Genomic DNA, 24,745 nt, shown 5'->3' on the forward strand with positions numbered 1-24,745 from the left:
GCAACCCGGCAGCTGAGCCGATTGTCCGCCGGGTGCCGCAGCCACGGGCGCTTTGACAATGGCCTGGCGGACAATCGGCTCAGCTGCCGGGTTGCCGAGTCGCCGGGCCGCCGGATACCGGGAGGAAAAATATGGCATTTTCTTACTTATTTTTTCAGGCTGTTTTCGCATATTTTTTGTAACAAAAAAGTTCCAAATTTCTCTCGTGCATTCTCCTCTACGAGCGCTGCGGCACCGAGCACTGAATACTCATACTCGTACTTGTCGACTTGCAATGACCTGATATATAGATATAGTCCTTTTATTAAACCTTCCTGCTCAGATGAAGTGGCAGGTGCAGCTCGTCGCTGCAACGCGTCAAATGTAGGGCCGTGGGCAAGCACCGACGGACGGCGTCCGAAGCCGGGTATCTGGTAGTGGAGGATCATGCACATTGCGCGTGCATTAATGGGCTCAGCACTGTTCGTCTTATCATGCGTAGCCCCCTACAGATTTCCCGGTTATATGCGCGTTCGCAACGCGCCCAAGTGGCAAGAAGGCTGTTGTTGGCAGAGGGGAGGCATAAACTCGACTGTATCGATTACAGGATACAACTGACGGACTTCTATCAGACTCCAGACTTTTCAGCACGGCGGTTGAGAGGACAACGTTGTACAGCCAGACGTTTACTGACATTGAGGTACGCCGCTGCCTTCCATGGCGGAGTCACGTACTTGCCGGGCATAACCACAGGAGTAGAGGACAATGCCGACTCAGAAAGTTACAGCCCAACAGTACGCCGACCCCCAGCCACCGGGCGGCCTGTTGCGACTCCCGGTCGAATGTCTCAGGTCTCCGCCTCTGAACCTCAATAGCGCCCGGTGAGGGATAAATACGCTGCAACTCGCATGCACTCACATCATTGCTCTGCCGCAACCATGCTCCAAGTGGACCAGTCAACCCTCCTCCTCCTGGGAGCGTTCGCGGCTGCATTCTTGTTGTGGCGCAAACATGTCTCGCGTCTTTCCATCAGCTATATTCCTGGCCCCAAGGCATCTTGGCTGTATGGTATGTTCCTCCGGTCGCTGCTTGAGATGCGTGCACCCACGCTCTTCTCGCAGGAAATATGAAGGATTTTGCCTATCAAAGAAATGTGGGCGACATAGACTTCAAGTTCGTTAAGCAGTATGGCAGAGTCTGGAGGATGGAAAGTCCAATGGGGGTGAGCCGTCATCGGCCGCGCACGGCCACTCTTTCACAAGTTATATTTTCCTAGATGGAGGTCCTCGCCATAGCGGATCCTAAGGCAAGTCATCGCAGGGTGTCACAGTCTTGCTCACTCGATAACCCAACTTTACATCCAGGCGCTTCATCACTGCGTCCATAAGGCAGATAGCTTCTACATCAAACGAGTGGAAACGGATGAGGCCTTTCTTAAGATGATGGGTAAAGGACTTGTATGGGCTTCCGGTACGCGTATTACCTACACATACACTCCTACAGCCTCACTGTATCGTCTCTAGGTCTTACTCACGAGAGACAGCGCAAAATTATTGGCCCTGCCTTCAGTAGTGCCTAGATCCGCTCGTTCCTACCCTTATTCTGTGCGGGAGCTGCGAAAGTCCGTTCCTTTACCTATGGCTTTTTTCGGGACAGCTGATAGTAACCACATACAGCTGTCGCAAAAATGGAAAGACGAACTTCAGTCCAGCCCCTATAGCGACGGTATGGTGTACCCAGTCAACAAATGGTTCTCCCGAGTGACACTTGATATTCTTGGCGAAAGTTGGTATGGGCTATGGCAACTATCCTGCACGTACTGATACTGGCCTTGCACAGCCGCTTTCGATTACAGTTTCGGCGCCATCGATAATAAGGAAAATGAAGTGAGCAGTGCGGTCGCCACCATGTTGTAAGTAACAGTGCTTTGTATGGAGCGTATGCAATTTGGGCTAAACGATTTGTAGCAATGATAGTCGCCTCCATCCATCGAAGTTAGATTTGCTGTTCAAGAGGACGTGGTACATGGTCCCTCAACCTGGCCTCCAGCTCATGCGCTATATTCCAACGAAAGAGGACAAGCGCTTCCGCAGATGTAGGAAAGTCATCGACAGAGTGTCCCAGCAGCTAATTGACGAGAAGCGTGAGGCTCTCTTGGCGGAGTCCAAGTCGAACCAGGATATCTTCAGCGTACTTGGTACGTGCGGCGTGAGATCTACGGCACCGTCTTGCTGAACTCCACCACAGTCCGAGCAAACGTGTCCGAGGACCCGAAGTCTCCTTAGCGACGAGGAGCTAGTCGCCCAGATGGCGACGCTTATACTCGCTGGACACGCCACGACGGCGAGCACGCTGACCTGGATGGTGTACGAGCTTGCGCGCAATCAGGATTATCAGAACAAGATGCGTGAGGAAATTGTCGCAGCACGCAGCCGGCTGCACGAGCATGGCGCACAGGATTTCAGCGTCGAGGATCTCGAGGGCATGCCTCTTGTCTCCAGCTGCTTGAAGGTCAGGTTCTATCGCAAATGCTCATAGCCACGCCGTACTGAGGACAACAACAGGAAACGTTGCGATACCACCCGCCTACGTACCATCTGTTTCGCACTGCAGCGGCCGATGACGTGATCCCCCTTGAGCAGCCGGTCCGGACGACGTCTGGCAAGTACGTCACAGAGATACCCGTGGCGGCCGGACAGCAGATCCTCTTCTCAGTATGTGCATATCAGCGGTGAGCATGTCGCACGGGCCGATAGAAGCGTGTGCTGAGCATGACCGGCAGCCTTCCTGAGGTGTGGGGCAAAGACGCCGACGTGTGGAACCCGATGCGCTTCGTTGACGGAGACCTCGAGAAGCAGTCTGGAATCGGCCTCTATGCTAACCTGTACGTGTACCCTGCGAGTCGCCCGTTCTCATCTCAACCTGCAAGCACAGCATGACCTTCGCCGCCGGTGCCCGAGGATGCCTTGGGTACGTCATATCTCTTCACCGTGCGAACGTGTAATTAATTTAGCTACCGCAGATGGCGCTTTTCGTAAGTCATTGATCGTATATTGACAGCCGGCAAGCCTCATTCTTTTCTTCAGCATTGCGGAGGCACTCGCTATCATCGTCGAGCTGGTGGAGCACTTCCGATTCGAGCCCACGGAAGACACGGCGAAGGTTATACGCTTGCCCTCTGGCCTCATGTCTGCTCTCACCGTTGGCAAGGAGCACGAGGGTCCGCAGATGCTAGTCAAAGTCTCCTCCGTCCTCTAGGAGCGTCTGTCCCGTCTCTCACACGTCATGCTGCCCTATCCGTTTCATTAAACGCACATGTATCATTACTCAAAGACTTTTACGGACAGTCAGCTGCCTTGGTCAAGGTTTCAATCCAGATAATGTAACGCGAGAACTATGCGAGTACTATGAAGATGCGAATCTGGGAGTTCGGCGGACCGTCGAGCAATCAAGTTCGAATTGCCTCACTCAAATATGGCGCAAATGCCTGTTAGTGGCGGGTAGCTCGAGAGCTGTATGTGAGCTTTTAGGGTGCGGCAGCTAAACTATGTTAGGCCTCAGAAGTCCATCTTGCCGGGATGAGTTTTTAGTACAAATGTCTAGCCGATTCGGTAAGCCCTGGGCTTAGAAAGCTAGCGATGGCAGGTTAGGCAGGGGTCTGAGGTGAGTCTCAATAGCGCTAGTTTGAGAGCATCCTGAGGGTGATGATGCTTGCGTCCGCAATAGGCTCAGCTTTTACGGCATGCGAATTTTGATGCATGAGGTCGGCTTCTCAAATCCTGTTTCGTACCATAACCGACGGCGTTCCGTGATTGCAATACGGCTTACTGTGCTGTGGGATTTCCGACAGGGCGCGCTGATGCTGGTACTCCGGGGCCCGACTCGGCTGGGTGACCTTCTGATTCCTCACTGTGCCACTGGGTCGCTTGAAAGCATAACACTTGTAGTCGCTGACTCAACAGGCGCAATGTATGTCGTCGAAACAAGTCTACAAAATGTAGCAGGATGGCTCTACCCGAGGGATCCCGGCCACCAATGCCTTTCTTTCGCTGGACGGCGATAAGGCGATTTTGACTGTCGATAATTGACGCGTAGTGACGGCTGCCTCCTCAACGTATAAGTACGAGTGCGTACGCAAGGAGACGATCTTACTTCGGCTGTTCTTGACTCAGACGTGTCCAATGTCTCCGGTATCGAAGAGGTCTCTGGCAAGAGCTTTGACTATATGATAATCGGTATGTCATCTCCCGGATCTCGCGAACGGTGGTCCGATATTCGTTTCCCGCAGGCGGCGGAGTGAGTTCATCGTACACGATGCCTATACGGCTTGCTTAGACGCAGATGCTATCAGGGATGTGGGCTGACCTTGGCAGCGCGACTGAGTGAAGATCCCTCCAAGACTATTCTCGTCCTCGAATCCGGCGTGGCCAACCTTAACGATCCGGAACTACGTACGCGCGCTTTCCTATCCAGCCCTGCTCACGTTGACCGCCTTTCATAGTGCGCTCCGCCTCATATGGGGCGCATTACGGCAAACCCCAGTATGATTTGGACCATAAGACGGTAAGCACGCCTCGCCGGGCCGCTGTCTCGAGGCCCTGAATGCATCGTCTCCACAGGTCCGGCAGAAACACCTTGACGGCCGTTCTGTGACCTGGCAGCGAGGCAAAGGCCTTGGTGGTTCCACTGCCATCAGCTTCTTGGCCTATTCCAAACCAACTGCATGTGATATTGACGGTGTGTACTTCCACTTTCTTCGTAATGGGAAGACTGATGAATCCGATGCAGAGTGGGAAAAGCTAGGTAATCCAGGGTGGAACTGGGACCTTCACCAGCAGATGCTCGAGAGAGTAGAAAAGTGAAACTCGGCCCTGCTGAGCTGGGACAGCCGATATAACTAAACTATCAAGGGTGTTATTGGACAAAAATAAATTCTCACTTTCACACCGGCCGCAAATTTTTGTTTTCGATGTGCGTCTAAGGTTATGCGTGCGTATTTGTGCACTTTCGTACGTATTCGTGCACGATGATGCGTGTTTGGTCACTAATGTGTGCTAATGTGCACGGAAGCTCACGTTTGTGCACCTTCGTGCACTTTCGCACACGAAAGTGTGCATTTGACGAACTACATATTCATGTTATCACAAATTCATTTTTGCTAGACGTTTACTTTCGCGCACCTTCGCACACTTTCGTGCACCTTCGTGCACCTTCGCGCACTTTCATGCACTCGAAGATTCAAATGAGATGCATAATCACGAAAATGAAAACCAATTGTCAGCTTACACAGAACTGAATAATAAGTTGAGTGCACGAACGCGCATGAACGCGCACACATTAGCGCCATCGCCAATCTCAAATCAGGGCGTAACCAAAACCAAAGCTCAGCGGCATGCACGATCGTGTACGTTCATCTACTTTTGTGCACGATCATGTACGTTCGCCCACTTTCGTGAGCTTTCGTGCACGTTTGTTCACGTTTGCACACCCTTGTCTGCCAAACTGTGAGTACAGTCTGCACCAATTCCAAACTCATTTTTTTTGTCCAATAGCAACCTTCATACTAAACGGTCCTCTACTGAACTAGATTTCAACCTCTGTCTGAAGGCGTTCAAAAAAGGCTAAAGATGAACCCTGTCACTTGGAAATTTGGAAGGAATGGTACTGTGAATTATTTACAATGGTTGCCAGCTCCTCGATTAACTTCAAGAAGGGCCACTTGAGATCAGTTTTTCTGGAATGATTTAGGACGACGAGATTAAGTATGTGGAGGTCCTAGAAAAAGCTAGATTGCATTCAGTGCCACAACCTGTAAGTAGGCGTATCTCCATATCTCTGTATGCAGATTGACCAATTCTACCTGTCAGTATGATGGTGATGTAAGTGCTTCATCCTAGCATGCTTGGTGCTATCCAATTATAATTGTTATTGCAGTCAAATGGTTGGTTTTGGGCTCACTGTACCTTTGACACAGTGATGCAAACAAGGTCTTACTCAGTGACGGCATTCTATCTCCCAAACAAAGATGGGAAAAACCTATTCGTCCTCACAAACACTCATGTGCACCACATCCTCACCGAGCCTGGCACTGTTGGTAGTCTTACCGCGGTTGGCATCGCACTTGGACATGGTGGCAACATTCACAGCGTATGAGTTTCCAGGGAAGTTACTGTACTTTTATGACCATACCGGATAGCCTTGTGACTGTGACACAAGTGCACCAAACCAGATGAGTGGATGGGTCCTTGGTGACCTGTGACATCTGCCGGCTAACAAATGACTGAGCATGGCTACAGTATTTTATCTGGGTAGCATTGTTGGTATGATAATACATTCTACGATACTGCAAAGCGCTGCAGGCCTGAAAAAATGTGTCTTTTTCTTTGTGACAAATCTCGGATGTCATAACCAGATGGACCCCTCTGTGATGTGTGACAGAGGTGAAATAACGGACAGGATGAGAGCCCTGTGACATGTGACATCTGCTACGGTCATAAAACTACAGTATTCTGAGTGCCAGGTAAGAGCAGCTAATGTGCATACGGGCTGGACACTGACTGTGTGTGATGCTCCGTAGTGCACTCAAGCCTCTACAGATCCTGAAGCTATCTGGAATTGGTCGAAAGGATGTCTTGTTAAAGATTGGGGTCTCTCTCAGGCTGGAGCTTCCTGGCGTCAGCAAAAATGTACAAGAGCATATTGTACTTGAGATGTCATGGGGTGTGTACCTCAGTTTTGAAATGCCTACTTGAACTAACAAGGCGCCGTTTTAGAACTGAAAGACAACTGCACTTGGGAGATGATGGATCTCCTGCGAGACCCCGAGACTTTTGCCAAAAACCTTGAACTTCAGTAAGTAGTGCTTTGACCCTGTCGTGCCTAGCATTGTTGATAAGCCACCTTGCTAGCAAACAAGCCCAGTGGTTATTCACTATGAGTATTATACTTGTGGCATTCTTTTCTCTGGACCAAATCTCAGGCAGGACGGAGGAAATCTACAAACAAGCCAAGGAAGAGATCAACAAGTTGGATCCTGACTCGGTCCCCTTGAGCTATATCAACCAGATGCAACTATTACTGGCGCGCCTCAACTCCCAGACAAGCAATCCTACCTGCGAGCTGGTTTTGATCCCCAGATTTGTGTCGGGCCCCAGTAAGCTTGTGTTATTTGCAGATTAACCCATGGATCATCTCGACCAGATCCACCCAGCTCTGGAAAGCATTACGTCACGTTCATAGTAGTAATGAATATTCCTTTCTCTTGTGGAACCATTGTGAGCTTGTGCTCGCTCCCACCACTCGGCATGACTGATGCACCTGCTGCACTGACAGAGCACGCCAAATTGAGCAATTCCGACAAGAATTCTGAGTTTGACCCAAGTACTTCGAATGCAACGTTGGTTAGTTGAAGCTTTGGGTTCATGCTCAATGTCCAGGATGACTGAGAACAATAGGTTTGGAGATGCTCCTCGAAGCCGCGAAGTTCATGTGCAATCTGGTGAACATTGGTCCCATGAAGGATATGACTAGTATGCCAACTGCGACAGCTACTTCAGTATCAGAACTGACAAAGAACTAGTTAAGGAGGTCAACCCTGGCCCTGCTGTGCAGACGGATATGCAGCTCTTCAATGAGTTTTCTACAGCTGGATCATATAGATGGCTAACACTATGCTAGAGTGGGCCAAGGTGACATTCAATTCTACCTGCCGTGGGTTTCTTTTCTGCATCACCGATAGCTCATCCAACAATGGTTCCCATAGACACTGCATTCTTGCTCTCAATGCTCCCGAGAGAGAAGGGCGGCATTGTTGACCCTTAGCTGAATGTCTATGGAATGAAGAACCTGTGCATGGTTGATATCTTGATCGTCCCACTATACATCTGCAGTCACGTGTGCATCCTGTCACCAATATAGTTGAAGTGTATGTTCCCACCCAGCTATGGCGCACTTCATTGCAGAGAGAGGCCAGTGTTCTACGTGGGCTGGGTTCTTGTTAGCTTCTAACCCCATCATTACTACAGCTGCCAGCATCATCAAGAGCACTTGAGACTTTGATCACAATGCTTGCCCCTGCAAGGTTCCTACCATAGCCCATGTCTTGTACTATTTCAAATGTGAACACTTGGTCCACAAAGCACAATGTTGTGCACGCACAGTTCCGAAGGCTTGGAACAACTTCGAACAGACAAGTTGGAATTGTTCTACTCGCACAGATGATACAAACGGGCAATGGCTGCAAGTCTCCAAAGCACAAGTGTAGCAATCAAACAGTTGTGCATTTTGACAGAACTCTTCTCATGAAAATAGCTCTGGCATAGATATTTTGCTGAGTTAATGATGCTCGGGCTTGACAGAAGTTTGAAGTGAGTTAGGCTCGATACCAGCTGCCCTGTCATATATTATATAGAGCGGCTGGAAGGACTCGAGGGGGGAGTGAGGAATGAGATTTCAAACTCAGCAGGTGCCCAGAAAGGAAGGTAGAGTGCCTGCACACGTTAGAATATTCCACTGTACCTACAGCAAAATAGGGGAAAATAGACTTGTTTTTTACTCATTACAATGTCACGCAGAGTCTCTAAGATCCAACACTATACTAGAGATGGGCTTGACAACAATCTTCATGAAGCTGCGTCTAAAAAAGTCAAGGCTCTTGCCAGGTGCAAGTCCTTCTCCTGGCAGCTCGACAGCCTCGAGTCTATACTCTGCAGTGAAGATGTTGTACTTGATGCAGGAACAGGATGCGGGAAGTCTTTGTGCTTTCTGCTGGCAGTTGCTCTCCATGAAGACAATATTGCACTAGTGATATCATCTCTGTCAGCTCTAATGATAGACCAGGTGTGCCAAAACCCTTACCTAAGCTTGGAAATCCATTGCTGACTTTAGGGCCAATGCAGGTCAGGTTCTCACCTGTGCCAGCAGTTGCTGTATGTAAGGAAATGCTCAGAGAAAGAGGACTCAAAGCTCTATATGCAGTATGTCAGCTTTGCTTTTAGGCCTGCTAGGACATTGCACCTGATATTATTTCCTGCGGAAAATTGCAGACGGAGCGTACCACCAAGTTTTTGTCTCTCCAAAGATTTTGGACTCCTCTGAATTCTGCACTCAGGTGCTCACCAAGCTGTGCTTCTTCAAGCACCTTTGTGTGGCATTTATCAATGAGGTGCATTGCATTAGCCAATGGGGAGAAAGTTTTTGGCCAGATTATGCTGCATTGGGCTCATTCCAGGATTGGCTTCCTGTTAATGTGCCTATGGCCATAGCATCAGCCACACTTCCCGAGCATGTTATGGATGACATACAGATCAAGCTCCAGCTGAGCAAGGATACCGCCATGGTTGCTGTCTCAAATACAAGGCCAAATGTTGCTCTCTCTGTGCAGGGCATAAAGTATGTGGTCAGAACAAAGGGAGATTTTTGTTTCATGATCTCTGATAATGCACAATGTGTGACAAACATACCAGTCCAGCTCATCTATTGCAACTTGCGCCGAGAAGTGAAAGACATTGTCAATGTCATGCAGCAATGGCTTCTGCCTGGTGTCTCACAAAATGCTCACTTCAATTGCATTGCATTCTACCATGCAAAGGTTGGTGAGAAGAGAAAACGTGAGCTCGAGACAAAATTGCACACAGGTGAGGTGCAGATTATAATCTGCACTGATGCAGTTGGCATGATCAGTCCAGATCACAGTAGAGTTCGTATGGAAGTACTTACAACCTTACTAGGGCTGTGATATGTGTAACATTGAGTGCATCGTGCTCTGGGGGCTCTCTCCGTCCTTCTGTGTGCTTGTTCAGCAAGCCAGTTGAGCTGCTTGAGTTATGAGCATGTTTGGTGAAGCTATTCTCACTGTCCTGGCCAAGCTGCTGAAAGATGGCATTGAGTCAGCTGAAGTGGAGAAGCTAGTAGTCAAGACAGCTCAGAGTGCAGAGGCTAAAAACCGTGACCAGGAAGTGGACGATGCAAACACAGCCACACTTCAGGATGGTGTCCAGGTGACTGATGGACACCAAACCATGTTTGTCAAAGAGGGTGGCATACAAGTTGAAATGCATGCAGAGGACAACAAGGAAGATGGCCTGGTAGAGAGTGAGAGCAGAGTGGAAGCAGAGTGGCCGTGACAAAGAAGAAGAAGAAGAAGAAGAAGAAGAAGAAGAAGAAGCAGCGCGGCTCTGAGTGTAACACTCTTGAAGCTTGCTCACGCATGGAGTTCACCACCACTTCCAAGTGCCATTGCACTGTCTGGGATCAGTTCTTCAACAATAAGCATAAAAGTGAGTTTCAAAGTGGTTCTAAACTGACAGCTACTTAGTATATTCTTCATCTAGTTCTGCTAAACCATACCACAAGTATGTACATGGGGCCAGCAGAGCCAGTTTGCTGCTGTGACAACCGTCATGAGGAGCAGTTCTCCATTACTGCTGTCTGTGTCAAGAAAGAACTAGGGCTCAAGTGGAGACGCAAATGCAAGTTTCTGCCAATGCTTGAGCAGCAGATCTGAGACGCACTAGAGAAATGGCGCACAGAGATCCTCCTCCCAAAGCTATACTCTGCATCTTCTGCTCTCATAACAGAGGAGATGCTTATGGGTAACAAAATTATTGACCAACTGGCCACTTGTGGTGAGTGCATCACTGACAGAGCCAAGCTAGCAGATCATACTCAATGGTGGCTGGCATTTGAAGCAGATAGCTCACTCTCCGAACTTGGCCAAGCTCTCGTCACCCTTCTAGAAAGAGTATATACTGCATATGATGAAGAGGCTGCAGCTGAAGAACAATGCAGAGTGGTGGCAGCATCTTCTCTCAACACTCCAATACCAACTGCACAGTTTTCACATTGAAGGCAGCTGCACAGACTGGGTCCAGTCTTGCTCATTCCATTGTGCAGTCTGGTGCAGCTAAGCAATCAGCTGATAAGCTGTCTGATGATGCCAAGACATCTAGTTCTTGAAGAAGCAGGAGGTGTGGTCGTGGAAGAGAGAGAGACAGAGGTCATCAAGAATGAGGACAATGGGGTAAAGGATGATACAGCCTTTTCGCACTGGCAACAGCATACTATGTAACCTACTACATATTTATTACACTGTCTACAAGCCCTCGCATAGTGCTTAATGTCTCTGCAAGGCCATCATAGTTCATGTCTGACCCAAACTCTTCTTCGTCAATGAGCAAATCATCTAACATCACTCCACCATCTGTATCATGAGTCATATCAGCATTTATATCCACCTTGCTTTGCTCTAGCTCATTTTCTGGCTCCTCTATATTACCACTTTTCTCTGCTCGAAATGAAGTGTTGAACACAACCGGACGAAAGGTTTGAAAAGCAGGGGCAGTATGCATTCACTTGGTGCTCTCGACAAAGAGATCATGAGCTGAGATGGCCTTCTCACCACTGTCCCGTGCCGGTCGATAGGACTGGATCTCATTAGCTTCTAGATACTTTTGAAGAATGTTGATATCCTCTGCCGCAGATGGACTCATGTGCGAGGTGCTGTTGTAGGGTGTCTGAAATGAGAGCTGGACATTTCAGATGACATCCCACAGGATAAAAATCATGACTGAGACCATGGACAAGAATTTCCAGGTATGATTGGTTCCTTGCAGATTATAGATAGCCTACTAGGCTGTCAGAAAAGTCTAAACTTGAGTGAGCAGTGCCATATCTTGACTCAAAAGTTCTGATGCTCTTACATCAAGTCAACCTCCTTGAATCCATCTTCTCACCCAGAAAGATTCACAGCCAGCTCATCTTGTATGCCTGGCAAAGGCAAGGGTCCATTGTCTTTAGATCCATGAGAACCTCTAGGAGAGCCTCGGAGTATTTGGAAATGGAGCCAGTACCACGAAACTCGTGTACCCAAAAGGCAAGGATGTTGACAATGCTCCCAATATCACCATGTTTGACGGCATGGTAATATTCACGTAAGATGAGGGTGTCCTTGTTGAAGAGAACAATGTTCTCAAGTGTGTGATCTTGGACATCATCAGGCTTTTAGCGCAGTTCTCGAACACGTGTTGATGAGCATAAATGATCGTGTACCAGAACAGCCACATGGTGAAGTGCAGCATGGCTTTGAAGTGCACCAGCCCAGGCTTCAAGTGTAGAGTGCTGGCTGTATTTGCAAGCAAATATACAAAGTGCATCAAGCACATTTGCAGGTAGAACCAGAGTCAATGTGAGCTCATGTGCAGGGTGGAAAGGCATCAGCTTTTTTGCCTTCCATCCTGCAGAGATAGGCTTCCTTCTGAGTAGTGAGTTCATGCGCCACAGTGACCAGGGTGCACTAGAGTTTGCCATGGCCCAATGTTCATTTGCGACCATGCGCTGAGTGGCCATCTTGACATGAAAGAGGCCTAACTGAGGCTTCAGATACCAGGATGGATTATCAAGCAGGTCTTTGTCATCACGGCGGCATGCAGATGCCTATAAGATATGAGTATTAATTTTCGTGAATTAAGCAGACTATTCACACCTTGTTTACAAGAGAGTTTGTGAGCTGGTCTCCTGCACAAATAATAACACTGTGATTCTGCAGATCAGCTTCTGTGAACTTGAGAACACGCTGAGCAAGTGTCTCGATGACCTCCAGAGTACTGTCAATGCTTGACTCGTCCACTTGCATTGCGGGTAATGGATATTGTTCAGTCTTGTGAAGTGGAATCGCTTTGACCGTTGGTACACCGGGGATGCCATTGAGAGCTTTGCAGGGCAGGGAAAGCGTTCAGGAAGATGTCCTTGATGTGTCACAGCATTGCATCCTCAAGCTGCTGTATCTGCTCAGCTGACGGGAGGAGGTCGACTGGCTCAAAGTTGAGGGCATGGATGCAAGTGGTACGAGGCTTCAGCACTGAGAGTGGAAGCTCTCCGTGATCTATGCCATGAAGCGGCACCAGCGTGGCAGTGGTACCACTGTCAAAGTGGTCCTTATGATTGTGGCACTGTTCGCCAACACAGAACTGAAAGTTTAAGTTGTCCCAAATGAGCATGAATGTTCATGATCGAGCGAGCTCGATGACCTTGCCTAATCACTCGTGATGTAGCGTTCGGATGTCATCCAGAACCTTGGTGTATGATGATGTTATACTGGCATGGTGAAGAACAGCAAATTGTGAGCGAGAGGCCCCACATGCAAACAGGTAGATGCCCATCACTGTTTGCACCTCATTCGAGTGTTCACTGTATGACTCAGCGATGAGGCAGAGGATTGTCGCAATGATCTATGTTGGCATGAGATTACACCTCAGAAGTGACAGAAGAGAGATTTACCAAGTCATGGTTACAACGAGTCTCTCCCTGTTGCTTATGAGTGCCTGCGAGGCGCAGTACTTGCAGTAGCGTGGGTGCAATCCTCTCTGCAGCTGCCAGAACATCATCGAGCTTCCAGTCATGCAGGACATCTAATAGCTCTTGGTCTCTATCAGGACGCAACTCGGCTGCAAGATGCTTCGCTTCCGTGACAATAGCGGCCTCTATGGTCTCGTTGAGCCAGCTCTGAGCAACTTCAGGACAGCACAGGCGCATCGCATCAAACAAGCTGGCACTGTGGTCCTGAATAAGCTTGGTCACCTCAGAGGATATGTGAGGGCCCTTTGAGTTGAAGAGGTCGGAGAGGAAGGCTGTCAGGGAGTAGCCATCTGAGCGCAACGTTCGGAGTCTGGTGCATAGCTTGGCGGCCGCTTCCTCAAGGGCCTCTGCTTCTTTCCGAGCTCTCTCATCCTTTTCTGCTTGTTGTCTAGCCTCCACTGCGCGTGCCCATTCCTCTTGAAAGGAAGGGTCGTTGGTGTTGGGCAGGCCACTGCGCCGATGTCGTTTCGAGGGTGGCTGGTCTGGAGTGTATACCGCAGCAAAAGGATCGTTTTCATCATTGTTGTGACGCGTCCGTTTCGTCATAGTGTAAGAGAGTAGTATATTGGTATTAGAAAGGTGTAGGATACATGAGAGAACGCGTTCGGACACGCGTCGAGGATAAATGAGCACGTCGCGGTCACGGTCGGTGTAGGGCGCTCGACCTGCCTTTCCGGGCACCTGCGGAGCTTGAAATCTCGTCCCTGTGCCCTTGATCGAGTCTTGCCAGTCTACTCGGTAGCCATTCCAGCGTACCGACCACCCTCCCACTCTCGGTACGCACACCACCAACTACCGAGTAGACTGGTCACGAGTCTAAGATACCATATCCTCACTCTCAATGCTACCAAGAGAGAAGGGCGGCGTTGTCGATCCTCAGCTGAAGGTCTACGGGACGAATAACCTGCGCGTCGTCGACCTCTCAGTTGTTCCTTTGCAAATCTGCGGCCACACACAGTGCGGGTTTCTATGAATACACCCCATGCTGCTGTTGTTGCTGAGTACTTCTCTACCTAGCCACTGCGTACTTCATTGCGGAGAAAGGTTAGTGTTTCTCACGAGTCGAACCCTTGAACATCGCTGACTGTTTGCTGCAGCCGCCGACATCATCAGGAGCTCGTGAAACCTTAGTCAGAACGCGTTTTCAGTTGTTGGGAAGTCCCCGCAACTTTATAGCACATGCCTTGCACCATTGCAAATGCGAAGAGTTGGTCCAGAATTCACAATGCGCAGTATAATGTCCGCAACGATGAAGGCGCACGTCCCGGAAGCTCGGTGTAATGCCGAACAGTCGCCCTGGGATTGTTACATGCGCACAGATGGCATGGATATCTGCTGGTGGCTCACAGTATCTATCGGCGACGACCTAGCTTTGAAATGCAGGCGTGATAGGTAAACTGTCATCAGAAGTGTTTTTGAGGTTACCTAGCTGAAATGGCTTTGCGACGTAAGCATCTTGCCAAGTCAGCCTCTTATGTGGTGGGCAATGCTGTCTCAAGCAGGTGATTGCATCGTGCTCCACGGCAGGGGGTTGCAGTGCAAATTAGACGTCCAGCCGAGCGCGCTGACACTGGTATGCTATACGCTTTGGGTGTTCATATGATATCACACGAACGGGTTGCTTGGCTGAATAACCTTCATCACAGTTGACCCAAGTGGCGCAACCCATGCTCTCGGAACAGGTCTATGAAGCGCAACAGACAGACCGCAGTCTGGCGGATTACGGCTGCCATGTCAGAGAGCGATAAGACGAGCTGTAGTCGCTGGTAATTAGCGCGTCGCGATGCCCTACTTATAAGCTCAGATGCACACGCGAAATGAGCTGTGAGCAGCGACTTGGAGGCACTGGCCACTCTATACTCCGCACAGGCATTCTTACACGTTCATTCTCGACTCCATATGTCCAATACCTCCGGCATCGATGAGGTCTCTGGCAAGAGCTTCGACTACATCGTAGTCGGTACGTCAGCCCTCACAGTCCTGGCAATAAAAGCGGTTTGATAGCCATTTTCGCAGGCGGTGGAGTGAGTTTGTTTGCATACAATTCTTGATACTCAGCTTAGAGACGGGACACAACTAGGGATGCGGGCTGACTTTGGCGGCAAGATTGAGCGAAGATCCCTCCAAGACTGTTCTTGTTCTTGAGTCTGGAGGGGCCAACCTCAACGACCCGGAACTACGTATCTGTTCCTTCGCTCCCTGTTTCTGCTCACCGTACTCACGAGACAACAGTGCGCCCCGCCTCATACGGCTCGCATTTAGGGAAACACCAGTACGATTGGGGCCATAAGACAGTAAGCACGCCGCACAATGCCACTGCCTTGTAGCTTTGGCGCATTGTCTTTCGAAATAGGTCGAGCAGAATTATCTCGACGGCCGATCCTTAATCTGGCCACGAGGCAAAGGCCTTGGCGGTTCGACTGCCATAAACTTCATGGGTTATGCTAAACCGCCTGGACGCCATATTGATGGCGCGTATCGCCTCTCCGTCCCGGGGTTTGCAGAAATTGACTAGTTGTTTGATGCAGAGTGGGAAAAGCTAGGCAACCCGGGGTGGAACTGGAAACTTCACCAAGATATGCTTGAGAGGGTAGAAAGGTAGGACTTGGCTCTACCTTTTCGTACAATTAATACAGCTAGCTGGAAAATTCTCGACCAGATTCCAGCCCCCGCCTGAAGACGTCCAGAAAAGGCTGGAGATGAACTCCGCCACTTGGAAATTCGGGAGGAGTGGTACCGTAACCTGTCCTTAACGGTTGATTACTAGCTCACTAGCTTTGTACAGGGCAACTCAGGGTCGGGTTTCCTGGACTGATCCAGGATGGTGAAATTAAGCTGAAAGAGGTTCTGGAGAACGCTGGAATACATCCGGCACCCCAACCCGTGAGTGGATGGGCCGTGTATAATCCGCTTCACACAAATAATCTCATGCCATTAGCCAGTACGATGGAGATGTGAGTGTTACGTTCTTTCATTGCTAAAGTTGTTCAATGACAGCTAAATCTGTAGCCTAACGGATGGTTCTGGTGTCTCAACACCTATGACACAGAAACGCATACTAGATCCTACTCGACGACGGCATTCTATCTCCCAAACAAAGATAGAGCAAACCTGCTGGTTCTAACGAGCGCTCATGTGCATCGCGTCCTCATCGAACGCGACGCTACTGGTGATCTTACCGCGGCTGGCGTCGAGTTTGGACATGGTGGCGACACTCACAGCGTACGGGCCTCCAAAGAGGTTATTCTGAGTGCTGGGTAGGAGCAGCTTACTCGCGTCTGTGCTACTTGCTATCCACTGATTGCACGACGCTCTATAGTGCTCTCAAGTCTCCGCAGATTCTCGAACTGTCTGGAATTGGCCGAAAGGACGTCCTGTCAGAGATCGGGGTTCCCCTCAAGCTCGAGCTTCCCGGCGTTGGCGAAAATGTGCAAGAGCATATCGTACTTGGGATATCATGGGGTGCATATCTCACTCTTGTAGTGCCAATTTAGGCTGACGGACTGCCGTTCCAGAGCTAAAAGACGATTGTCCTTTGCAAACATTCGACCTCTTACGGGACCCTGAGGTTTTCGCGAAGAATATTGAGCTCCAGTAAGCAATAGTCTTGTCCTTAGCATGCGTGGCGCCGTCGTCGATCTGTCTTCACAGCAAGCAAGGCCAAGGGTTGTTTACTATGGGTATCATTCTCTCGGCGTTCTTCCCGCCGGACCAAATCTCGGACAAGGCCGGAGAAATCTACCGCCGGGCCAAGGAAGAAATCGACAAGTTAGTCCCCGCCAGAGTCTCTGCAGGCTATCTAGACCAGATGCAACTACTGTTGGGGCGTCTCAATCCAAACACAAGCAGTCCCACTTGCCAGCTGTCCATGGTACCTGGATTTCAAGGGTCGGGTCCCAGTAAGTCCGTAGAACTTGTGCATTCTGTGTACGATTAACTTCGATTTTATTAAGACCCGCCCAGCCCCGGGAAGCGTTACGTTACTTTCGTAACCATGATCAACGGGCTTTTCTCCCGGGGAACCATCGTAAGCTCTTATTCGCTCGCTCCGGTCCCGCGCAATACTGACGTGTTTGCTGCAGCATGTCAAGTCGAGTGACCCTAACGAGGATCCTGACTTCGACCCCCGGTATCTCGAGCGCAACGTCGGTTAGTCGCAGTTTTAGGCCCGTGCTCAAAGTTCGTTATGACTGAACATAATAGATGCGGACGTGCTCCTCGAGGCCACGAAGTTCATGCGCAACCTGGCAAATATTAGTCCTTTGAAAGATATGATTGGTATGTCAACTACGACAGCTGCTCTAGCCTTTTGACTTACAAAGGACTAGTTAAGGAACTCAATCCCGGCCCTACTGTGCAGACGGATGAGCAGCTCCTCAGTGAGCAGTTCCGTGATCGGACCGCATAACCGGCTGACAATATGCTAGAATGGGCCAAGGCTACATTCAACTCTACCTTGCGTGCGTTTCATTTTGCATCGCCGACAGACCATCTGACAGTTGCATCCAGACACTGCGTCCTCTCTTTCGATGCTACCGAGAGAGAAGGGCGGCGTCGTCGATCCTCAGCTGAAGGTGTACGGGACAAACAACCTGCGTGTTGCCGACATATCGATCATCCCTTTGCACGTCTGCTGCATGACCCAATGTGAGTTTCTGTGCATATATCTCGCGCTGCCGTTTTCGCTGAGGAGCATGTTCTTGCATAGCCACGGCGTACTTCATTGCAGAGAAAGGTCGGTGTACCTCACGAGCTGGATGTTTGAGGGTTGCTGACGATTTGCGCAGCCGCCGATATCATCAAGAGCTGTTGAAGACTCGGCCGCTACCGATGTCAAGCCGCTTCGAAGTTTCCGCTACCCGCCTTGTACATTACGAAATGCGAATCAAGCTCGTTACTGCCCGCGTCTGGATGAATACACGCCCCTCAGGAATTGCTACTCACAACGGCGAATCTCGCTTCGGATTGGACCCCGCGTGCCTCTTAATGTCTCGGTCAGAACGTATGGCTCGTTGCTGTGAAATCTATGCCATAGTATATCTTGTACCAATACAAAAAGTGCGAATGAAATACGTCACCACCCTCCGTCTACCACGGGTATGTGCCAAAATCGAGTCCTGCCACAATATGCCTGGAGGTCTCTGATAGACATGTGATGAGTGCAAATACAGAAGTGTCCGAAAAAAAAAATGCGGGTACAAACGAGCGTCTAGAAAGATAATCGTCTTTATAGTCATGAACGGAAGTCTTGGTCGGTCGACAGGCGCGACCCGTCCATCCTGCGGTTCGGGAACGACGGCGACCGTGTCGAGTCGCCGGTGAAACTCGAACGGTGGGTGCCAGAGGAGCTCGACGACGTCGAAGAGGCTATGCGCGGGAGCACGGGGTCGGCAGCTAGCACGTCGGTGCTCCCGCTCCCATTGAAGGATCGCGATGCTTGCGGCGAGCGGGGTGGCGTGCGGGCGTTGAAGGAGCCGGGCGGCGACGGCGGAACGAAGGGGAAGGAGGAGAGGAGGGACTCGGCGAAGCTCGACGTCGCGCTGAGGACGGAAGCGTCCGAGGTCGTGTCACGCCGCCGCTCCTCGCCCGGCACTGCAAGCATATCGTGTCGTGCAGACGCAGGCGTGAGCGGTACGTCCATAGAGTGTGGCGGCGCAAGCATCTGCGGTGCGACGTCGTTGTGCGTGGATCGGCGGGGGCTCGCGCTCGTAGGCGTAGAGACACTGCCCTGCTCGACCACATTGTTGTCCGGCGCCGAGCCACCACGTTTCCGGGCCCGCGGCGGCGGCCAGCGCTGCGTGCCGCTGTCGCCAAACGTGCCCGTAGACTGCGTGATAGCCCTGCGATCTGCGGCGCGGCGCGACGGGACGGGCGACGGGGTCCTGTCGCGGAACGGGTCTTCTTCTTCTTTTGACTCTTCCAGTACCCGAGGAAAGTCGAATCGAGCGAGCGGGGAGCTCGGGACAGGCGGCGGCCTTTCTGCAGGGACTCCGAGCGTGGATTTTGTCCCGCTGAGGCGTCTGATGTGCAGCGACGGGTGGATCGAGGATAGGCTCGGCTTCGGCGTGCGTACGACCGCGGCGCGCGCGACGCCCAGAACCTGCCGCACCGTGCCGTGCGATGCCTCGACAATCGGGATGCTAGACAGGTCGCTCGAGAAAGTTGTAGTCGTGTTGTACGAGTTCCGGGTGTTGGGTTGGTCGTGGTTGCGGTCGCTTGGCTGATGCCCAGGAGGGCGGCCAGACAGGTCCGAGGTCGAGGGGAGCGGCGGGGCGTCCTGCACCATGCCGGGCGCAAACGTCGCGGATATCAGCGCGGGGTGTGTCCCCGCAGAGAGCCTGTGGTCCGAGTGCGCGCCAGAGAATGCGGGGTAGCGCGCGCCAGGAGCGAAGCTGTGACCATGCGTCGCGACATGCGAGCCCGACGTCGAGTCGCGCGCGAGTGACGAGTCGCTGTCGGGGAATCTGAACGCTGGCATGTCGGGTGAGCCCCGTGCGGCCGCGGCGCGTGTGTTCGGGTCGGGGCGCCGCAGAACATCTTCTGCACGCGCAGGTGTATCGGTCTTCTCGTCGGCAATGCGAGTGGCGCGCGCCCGCCGCTGCCAGCGGCGGCGATACCAGAGGTAGAGCGCGAGGGCGAGTGCGAATACGAGGACAGAAGCGATGACGGCTCCGGCGACTGTACCGACGCTCACCCTGGAAGGGGTCGAGGAAGCACCAAGCGCAAGTTGGGGTAGGCATTTGTTCGAAGCACAGCTGTCACAAGTCCTTCATTGAGGCGGTTAATCCCAGTTCCGCGGACAGGCGTGGGCAGAGACTGACCTGCTAACGCTAATACAGACCTCGCCTGCCTCACAGTCACACGGCGGGGTGGTATCGGGGCAGAGCAAGCAGGTGGAGTTTTCGCGCAATGACAAGGCATGCCGGGTCATAGCAACAAGGGAGTACCCCGGCGGGTGCGCTAATGTGTCTCAGAGATGCAGCGTATGCGTTTTGAAGGAGTGTGCGGGTTCAGAATATGAGCTGTACAGGCGAAATAATGGGGGCAACATGCCCTGCAATGACCAGCACAGCGAGATCGAGGAAGAGAACAGGCTGAGTGAGGCCATCCGGAAGTTGTCCGAAGGTCGTCTTCTCGTTGCCGTCCGCGGGTAGGAGGGCTGATAAAGTCTTCCGCGCCTTCTGATGACGGCCGTCGGCTGCAGCGGACGACAATAACAACGTGTGGCCATTGTGCTCGCCGCTCTGGTGCTTGAACATAATACTGCAATGCACTCGAGCTCGAGGAGTGTGGACGATATGTTCTGAAACATATGTAGTGATCTGAGTGGACTCCCGACGCGCCATCACAACCCAGCGCTTGATCGGGGGCAGCGAATGCGCCCCCAGCTCATCTGGCTAGTAGCTTGCAACAAGATGAGCCGTCGGCGCAATTGAGAGCAACTGCCACGTCTTGCATCTCGTTTCAGCAAGGGCGAAGCCGGCAAGCTCTACCTTGTGCTAATATCTGCTAATATACGGCAAAATAGCTGTTGCCTCAGGTTGCCACCATTTCGGTGCCTAGTCCGTGACACCGGCCACAGATGGCTTCCAGAACCGCAGCAGGAACGGTTTTTGCACCCATCACCTGATGAGCAACTCCAGGTGGGCCGTCGCAGATGCGCCGTGATAAGAAATGACAAAGGGATGGGGACATGAGCTGCCCCATTTCTCCCACTTCCTGCAACGCTGAGCAGCATGGCTTCTCCTTCTCTGGACGAGTACGATGTCATCTTCGCCGGTGGTACGTATTTGGCTAGAACAATCGCATTCAGCACTCAATGACGCTGCCTTGTATCCAGCCGGTACTAGCGGAGGCGTAGCCGCAGGGCGACTTGCTGCAGCCGACCCATCCTTGAAGATCCTGCTCATTGAGGCAGGCCCTCATGTCAGGGAGGACGACAACTTCGTCCAGCCTGCCAAGTGTCTCAGTCACCTTCGCCCCGACAACCCCATCTGGAAGGTCCATGTCTCCAACGTAAGCGAATACCTGGGAGGGCGGTCCCAGATCGTCACTTGTCCTCATGTCGTCGGCGGAAGTTCAAGTGTTAACTGTAAGTGCCGGCGGTACGCTTACGTGCATCTATGCAAGATGCTAATCAGGCGGAACGCCAAGTCACGTTGTACAACCGAGCAGTCGCCTCGGACTTCGATGACTGGGAACAGGTACACAAGAACCCTGGATGGGGTGCCAAGGATCTGGTCCCACTCCTCAGGAAGGTGTGTGGAGAAGCCGAGATTCAGGCGTCTAGGACTCAATATGGGCTCGTCCTGCCAGACTGAGACGTATCAAGTCGCCCCTGGAAAGGATGACATTCACGGTTACTCTGGGCCTCTGAAGGTCTCGTATGGGGGTAAGTTCACGAACGTTGGCCGAGATTTTCTCGACGTAGCCAAGGGGTTCGACACCGCTCGCGAACACTCCGACGACCCGAACAATATATACGTGTCGAATGTGTACGGGGTGCGTTGCTCAGATATTGGAATGATCGGTGTCAGATTGACAGCTGCTGCGGTCGATCCCAGAGAATGCAGAAGTGAGCTGTTTCATGGAGCAAAGTCTCGACATCGATGCTGACGGCCCTGTAACAGATGGATCGACGGTATGACAGGAAAGCGGTCCGACGTCGCCCACCACTACCTCTACAATCACACAAACACTACGGGTCTCGAGATTCTCACCGGGTCGCTCGTAAAGCGAGTCATCTTTGAGTAAACGCTGCACCCCACTTCGGAATTCAGCTTGTTGTCTTACCATCTATGTAGGGGCAAGCGCGCCGTCGGGGTCGAATACGTCCCGAACCCAGTATTCCAGCCTGATGCAGACAAGACACAGGTCAGGACCGTCCGCGCGAAGAAACTTGTCGTCATCTGTGCCGGGACCTTTGGCTCGCCTGGCATTCTCGAGCGCTCTGGCATCGGTGCGAAGGACGTCCTCGGGAAGGCAGGCGTCCCGCAGATCGTCGACTTGCCGGGTGTCGGCGAGCATTATCAAGGTTGAGTCAAAGTGCTTGATCGAAGATTGCCGTTGCTGACACTAGTTACAAGACCACTCAACGCTCTTTCCGCCTTACCTTGCGACTGCCGACTCGTTCACCCTAGATGGCATTGGCCGCGGAGACCCTGAGGAGACCGCCAGTGAGTGATCTAGTCGACGATTATAATCGTTTGCTGATTGACTGCATCAGTGTGGCATCAGCAGTGGGTCAAGGACGGCCAAGGGATGATGGCTCACAAGTACGTCTGCTCATAAGTGCCTTCCACCCTTTACTCACCACAACTGGCAGTGGCATGGATGCAGGAATTAAGTGGCGACCGAACGAGGAAGAACTAAAAGAAATCGGCCCCGAGTTCGAGCAGCGCTGGAAAGAATACTTCGCCGACAAACCCGACAAGCCCGTCTTCTACTTCTGTCCTCTATCCATGTTCGTCTTTTCTCCACATCTGTCCCAGCCGCATGTGCTCACCGTTCGACTAGGTTCGTCGGCGACCCGTCCTCTGTCCCGCCGCGCAAGTACTTCTGCCTGGGCTACTTCCCCGCGTACCCGAAGGGCATGGGGCACGTCCACATCAACTCAGGCGACGACGTGCACGCGGCGCTCGACTTCGAGACTGCGTACTGTCGCGCGTGCGTTTCCGCCCAGCCTGTTTCATGATAAAGCCGCTCACCGCACGTCTGGCAGCCCGGAGGACATGGCGCTGCTCAAGTACGGGTACAAGCTCACGCGCGAGTATGCGCGGCGCATGCCGTGCTACGAGGGCGAGTACACGCCTCACCACCCGCTCTTCCCGTCGGGCAGCGCCACGCTGTGCGCGCAGAACGTCGCGCCCGTCTCCGTCGACGCGCCGCGGCTCGTGTACACCAAGGAAGACGACAAGGCGCTCGAGGCGCACTTGCGCAAGTTTGGTGCGTGGCCCTGTGCCCCTGTCTGGCATGCACTGTGCTGACGAGACGCATATACATGCGCAGTCGTCACTGCTTGGCACTTCGTGGGTTTTTTTCTCCCTCTGCGTCGATGAGAGCTGTGCTTACGTCGGGACAGATGGGGACTTGCGCGATGAAGCCGCGGGAGCAGGGGGGCGTCGTCGACTGCAACCTCAACGTGTGGGGTGTTGAGGGTCTCAAAGTTTGTGGTACGCTTCAACTTTCTGCCTCTGTCCCGACCAAGGCTCACGCGCACTCCGTCAGACCTGTCTGTCCCGCCATCAAACGTGTGCGCGGTGAGTCGAGCCAGTGGGGTCGTTCTTCTAGTCCTTACCAATGGCCACTTTCTATAGAATACGTACTCTACAGCACTTCTCGTAGGCGAGAAGGGTGCGGTCATTATCGGCAACGAGCTCGGGATTAAGGCGTAAAATTAGGGCCTCGACTGCAGCTTACGAAGACTACGCACTAAACCGCTCGCCGGCGCTAGACGCCCCTTGTTGTGTATACAGAATTATACGCATTGTACCTACGGATAGAGTCATTGAACTCATATCGCAAACAAGAGAAACAAGTCTCTAATCACTGTTCTTTTCGTCGTTCTTCGCCTGGACTTACTAGTGGCATATCCATCAACATGTGGCGCCTTGGACACATACAGTGTAGGATCACTCCTTGGGACAGCACCATTCCTTGGGATACACTACTTTCTGCCCTCACATCCTGTCGGGCCTATCGCCACCATTTTCCTGTAAATAATGCATTTGCATCTATGTGCCATTAGGAAATCGGAGCCCTCCGGTGATTGTAGCATAGACGGGGGAGCACAGAACCTTGAAAATCGTCGAGCATTCACGCCGGTTTGAGCAACGCTAAGACCGTCACCGGAGTCGCACGGTGAGCCCAGAATTCACGATGATATTCAGTGGCACTCAAGTTCATACATTTCATGCTCTACTTATGTGAAAAATATGTGTAACGCGCAAATATTAAGTGTCGAGCCAGAATGCATCGGACACGATTCTACCGAGCTTGGGCGTGACTGAGGTCTGTGCCGCGCCAGCCGACACTGCCGGTGTAGGTCACAGAGCGTCATTTTTTTGTTGTGTCCTTCCCCTTGACACCGTATTCCGTCTTTTCGCCTTGCAGCGTCGCACGGAGCAATTTAACATGTTAAAGTAACATGATATGGATTTGGTATAATATATATGTCAGAGATGTATATATGGGAAACGGATACCGATCAGGTGTCCCAAGGAGTGGTCCTGTATACTGTACTGCATGCTCCTAAACTTACTCGAGAAGCCCACGAGGTGGGAGAGAAAAGCTTAATGCTACGTTCCCTACTAAAGCGTTATGAGCACATCAAGGGGGTTTGTTCATACCACGGGCGCATCATTCCGCCGCCAAAGAAACAGGGCCCTTCGGACAGACTGTTGTTCCCCAAGTC

General features: G+C 51.8%; 7 protein-coding genes across 7 annotated transcripts; 4 read left to right on the forward strand and 3 right to left on the reverse strand.

The window, feature by feature from the left end:
- Positions 1 to 990: 990 nt before the first annotated feature.
- On the forward strand, positions 991 to 3,237 carry PHACADRAFT_165799 (uncharacterized protein; the record flags this gene model as incomplete). The annotated part of the gene is made up of 13 exons (XM_007400292.1): positions 991 to 1,047; positions 1,112 to 1,201; positions 1,256 to 1,300; positions 1,344 to 1,489; positions 1,643 to 1,764; positions 1,819 to 1,891; positions 1,947 to 2,176; positions 2,227 to 2,237; positions 2,272 to 2,423; positions 2,491 to 2,495; positions 2,593 to 2,693; positions 2,736 to 2,863; positions 3,048 to 3,237. The coding sequence occupies 13 exons, from the start codon at positions 991 to 993 to the stop codon at positions 3,235 to 3,237; spliced, it is 1,350 nt and encodes a 449-aa protein (XP_007400354.1).
- A 5,779-nt stretch (positions 3,238 to 9,016) lies between these two features.
- Positions 9,017 to 10,294, forward strand: PHACADRAFT_103755 (uncharacterized protein; the record flags this gene model as incomplete). Its single annotated transcript, XM_007400293.1, is given in 4 exon segments — positions 9,017 to 9,676; positions 9,708 to 9,786; positions 9,802 to 9,977; positions 10,079 to 10,294. Coding segments are annotated over 4 exon segments (1,131 nt in total), but the record flags the coding sequence as incomplete, so codon positions are not given.
- Positions 10,295 to 11,721: 1,427 nt separating this feature from the next.
- On the reverse strand, positions 11,722 to 12,610 carry PHACADRAFT_32209 (uncharacterized protein; the record flags this gene model as incomplete). Its single annotated transcript, XM_007399930.1, has 3 exons — positions 11,722 to 11,976; positions 12,028 to 12,411; positions 12,461 to 12,610. 3 exons carry the CDS (start codon positions 12,608 to 12,610, stop codon positions 11,722 to 11,724), a joined length of 789 nt encoding a protein of 262 aa, XP_007399992.1.
- Positions 12,611 to 12,731: 121 nt separating this feature from the next.
- On the reverse strand, positions 12,732 to 13,878 carry PHACADRAFT_165800 (uncharacterized protein; the record flags this gene model as incomplete). Its single annotated transcript, XM_007400294.1, has 3 exons — positions 12,732 to 12,944; positions 13,050 to 13,205; positions 13,255 to 13,878. The coding sequence occupies 3 exons, from the start codon at positions 13,876 to 13,878 to the stop codon at positions 12,732 to 12,734; spliced, it is 993 nt and encodes a 330-aa protein (XP_007400356.1).
- A 1,353-nt stretch (positions 13,879 to 15,231) lies between these two features.
- PHACADRAFT_200028 (uncharacterized protein) lies at positions 15,232 to 18,145 on the forward strand (the record flags this gene model as incomplete). Its single annotated transcript, XM_007400295.1, has 20 exons — positions 15,232 to 15,292; positions 15,349 to 15,356; positions 15,413 to 15,512; positions 15,565 to 15,626; positions 15,686 to 15,828; positions 15,992 to 16,065; positions 16,118 to 16,215; positions 16,275 to 16,286; positions 16,342 to 16,589; positions 16,652 to 16,794; positions 16,848 to 16,926; positions 16,984 to 17,231; positions 17,286 to 17,359; positions 17,415 to 17,481; positions 17,536 to 17,610; positions 17,661 to 17,711; positions 17,760 to 17,792; positions 17,842 to 17,979; positions 18,041 to 18,067; positions 18,120 to 18,145. 20 exons carry the CDS (start codon positions 15,232 to 15,234, stop codon positions 18,143 to 18,145), a joined length of 1,767 nt encoding a protein of 588 aa, XP_007400357.1.
- Positions 18,146 to 18,565: 420 nt separating this feature from the next.
- On the reverse strand, positions 18,566 to 19,810 carry PHACADRAFT_103523 (uncharacterized protein; the record flags this gene model as incomplete). Its single annotated transcript, XM_007400296.1, has 1 exon — positions 18,566 to 19,810. One exon carries the CDS (start codon positions 19,808 to 19,810, stop codon positions 18,566 to 18,568), a length of 1,245 nt encoding a protein of 414 aa, XP_007400358.1.
- Positions 19,811 to 21,068: 1,258 nt separating this feature from the next.
- PHACADRAFT_213078 (uncharacterized protein) lies at positions 21,069 to 24,160 on the forward strand (the record flags this gene model as incomplete). The annotated part of the gene is made up of 16 exons (XM_007400297.1): positions 21,069 to 21,114; positions 21,173 to 21,424; positions 21,487 to 21,590; positions 21,649 to 21,834; positions 21,897 to 21,907; positions 21,963 to 22,082; positions 22,137 to 22,366; positions 22,419 to 22,508; positions 22,559 to 22,607; positions 22,658 to 22,795; positions 22,849 to 22,998; positions 23,054 to 23,277; positions 23,341 to 23,360; positions 23,414 to 23,504; positions 23,560 to 23,591; positions 23,649 to 24,160. 16 exons carry the CDS (start codon positions 21,069 to 21,071, stop codon positions 23,724 to 23,726), a joined length of 1,821 nt encoding a protein of 606 aa, XP_007400359.1. The 3' UTR covers positions 23,727 to 24,160.
- Between the last annotated feature and the right edge of the window lie 585 nt (positions 24,161 to 24,745).

This window comes from Phanerochaete carnosa, assembly GCF_000300595.1.
Source record: "Phanerochaete carnosa HHB-10118-sp unplaced genomic scaffold PHACAscaffold_10, whole genome shotgun sequence".
Taxonomy (NCBI): Eukaryota; Fungi; Basidiomycota; class Agaricomycetes; order Polyporales; family Phanerochaetaceae; genus Phanerochaete; species Phanerochaete carnosa.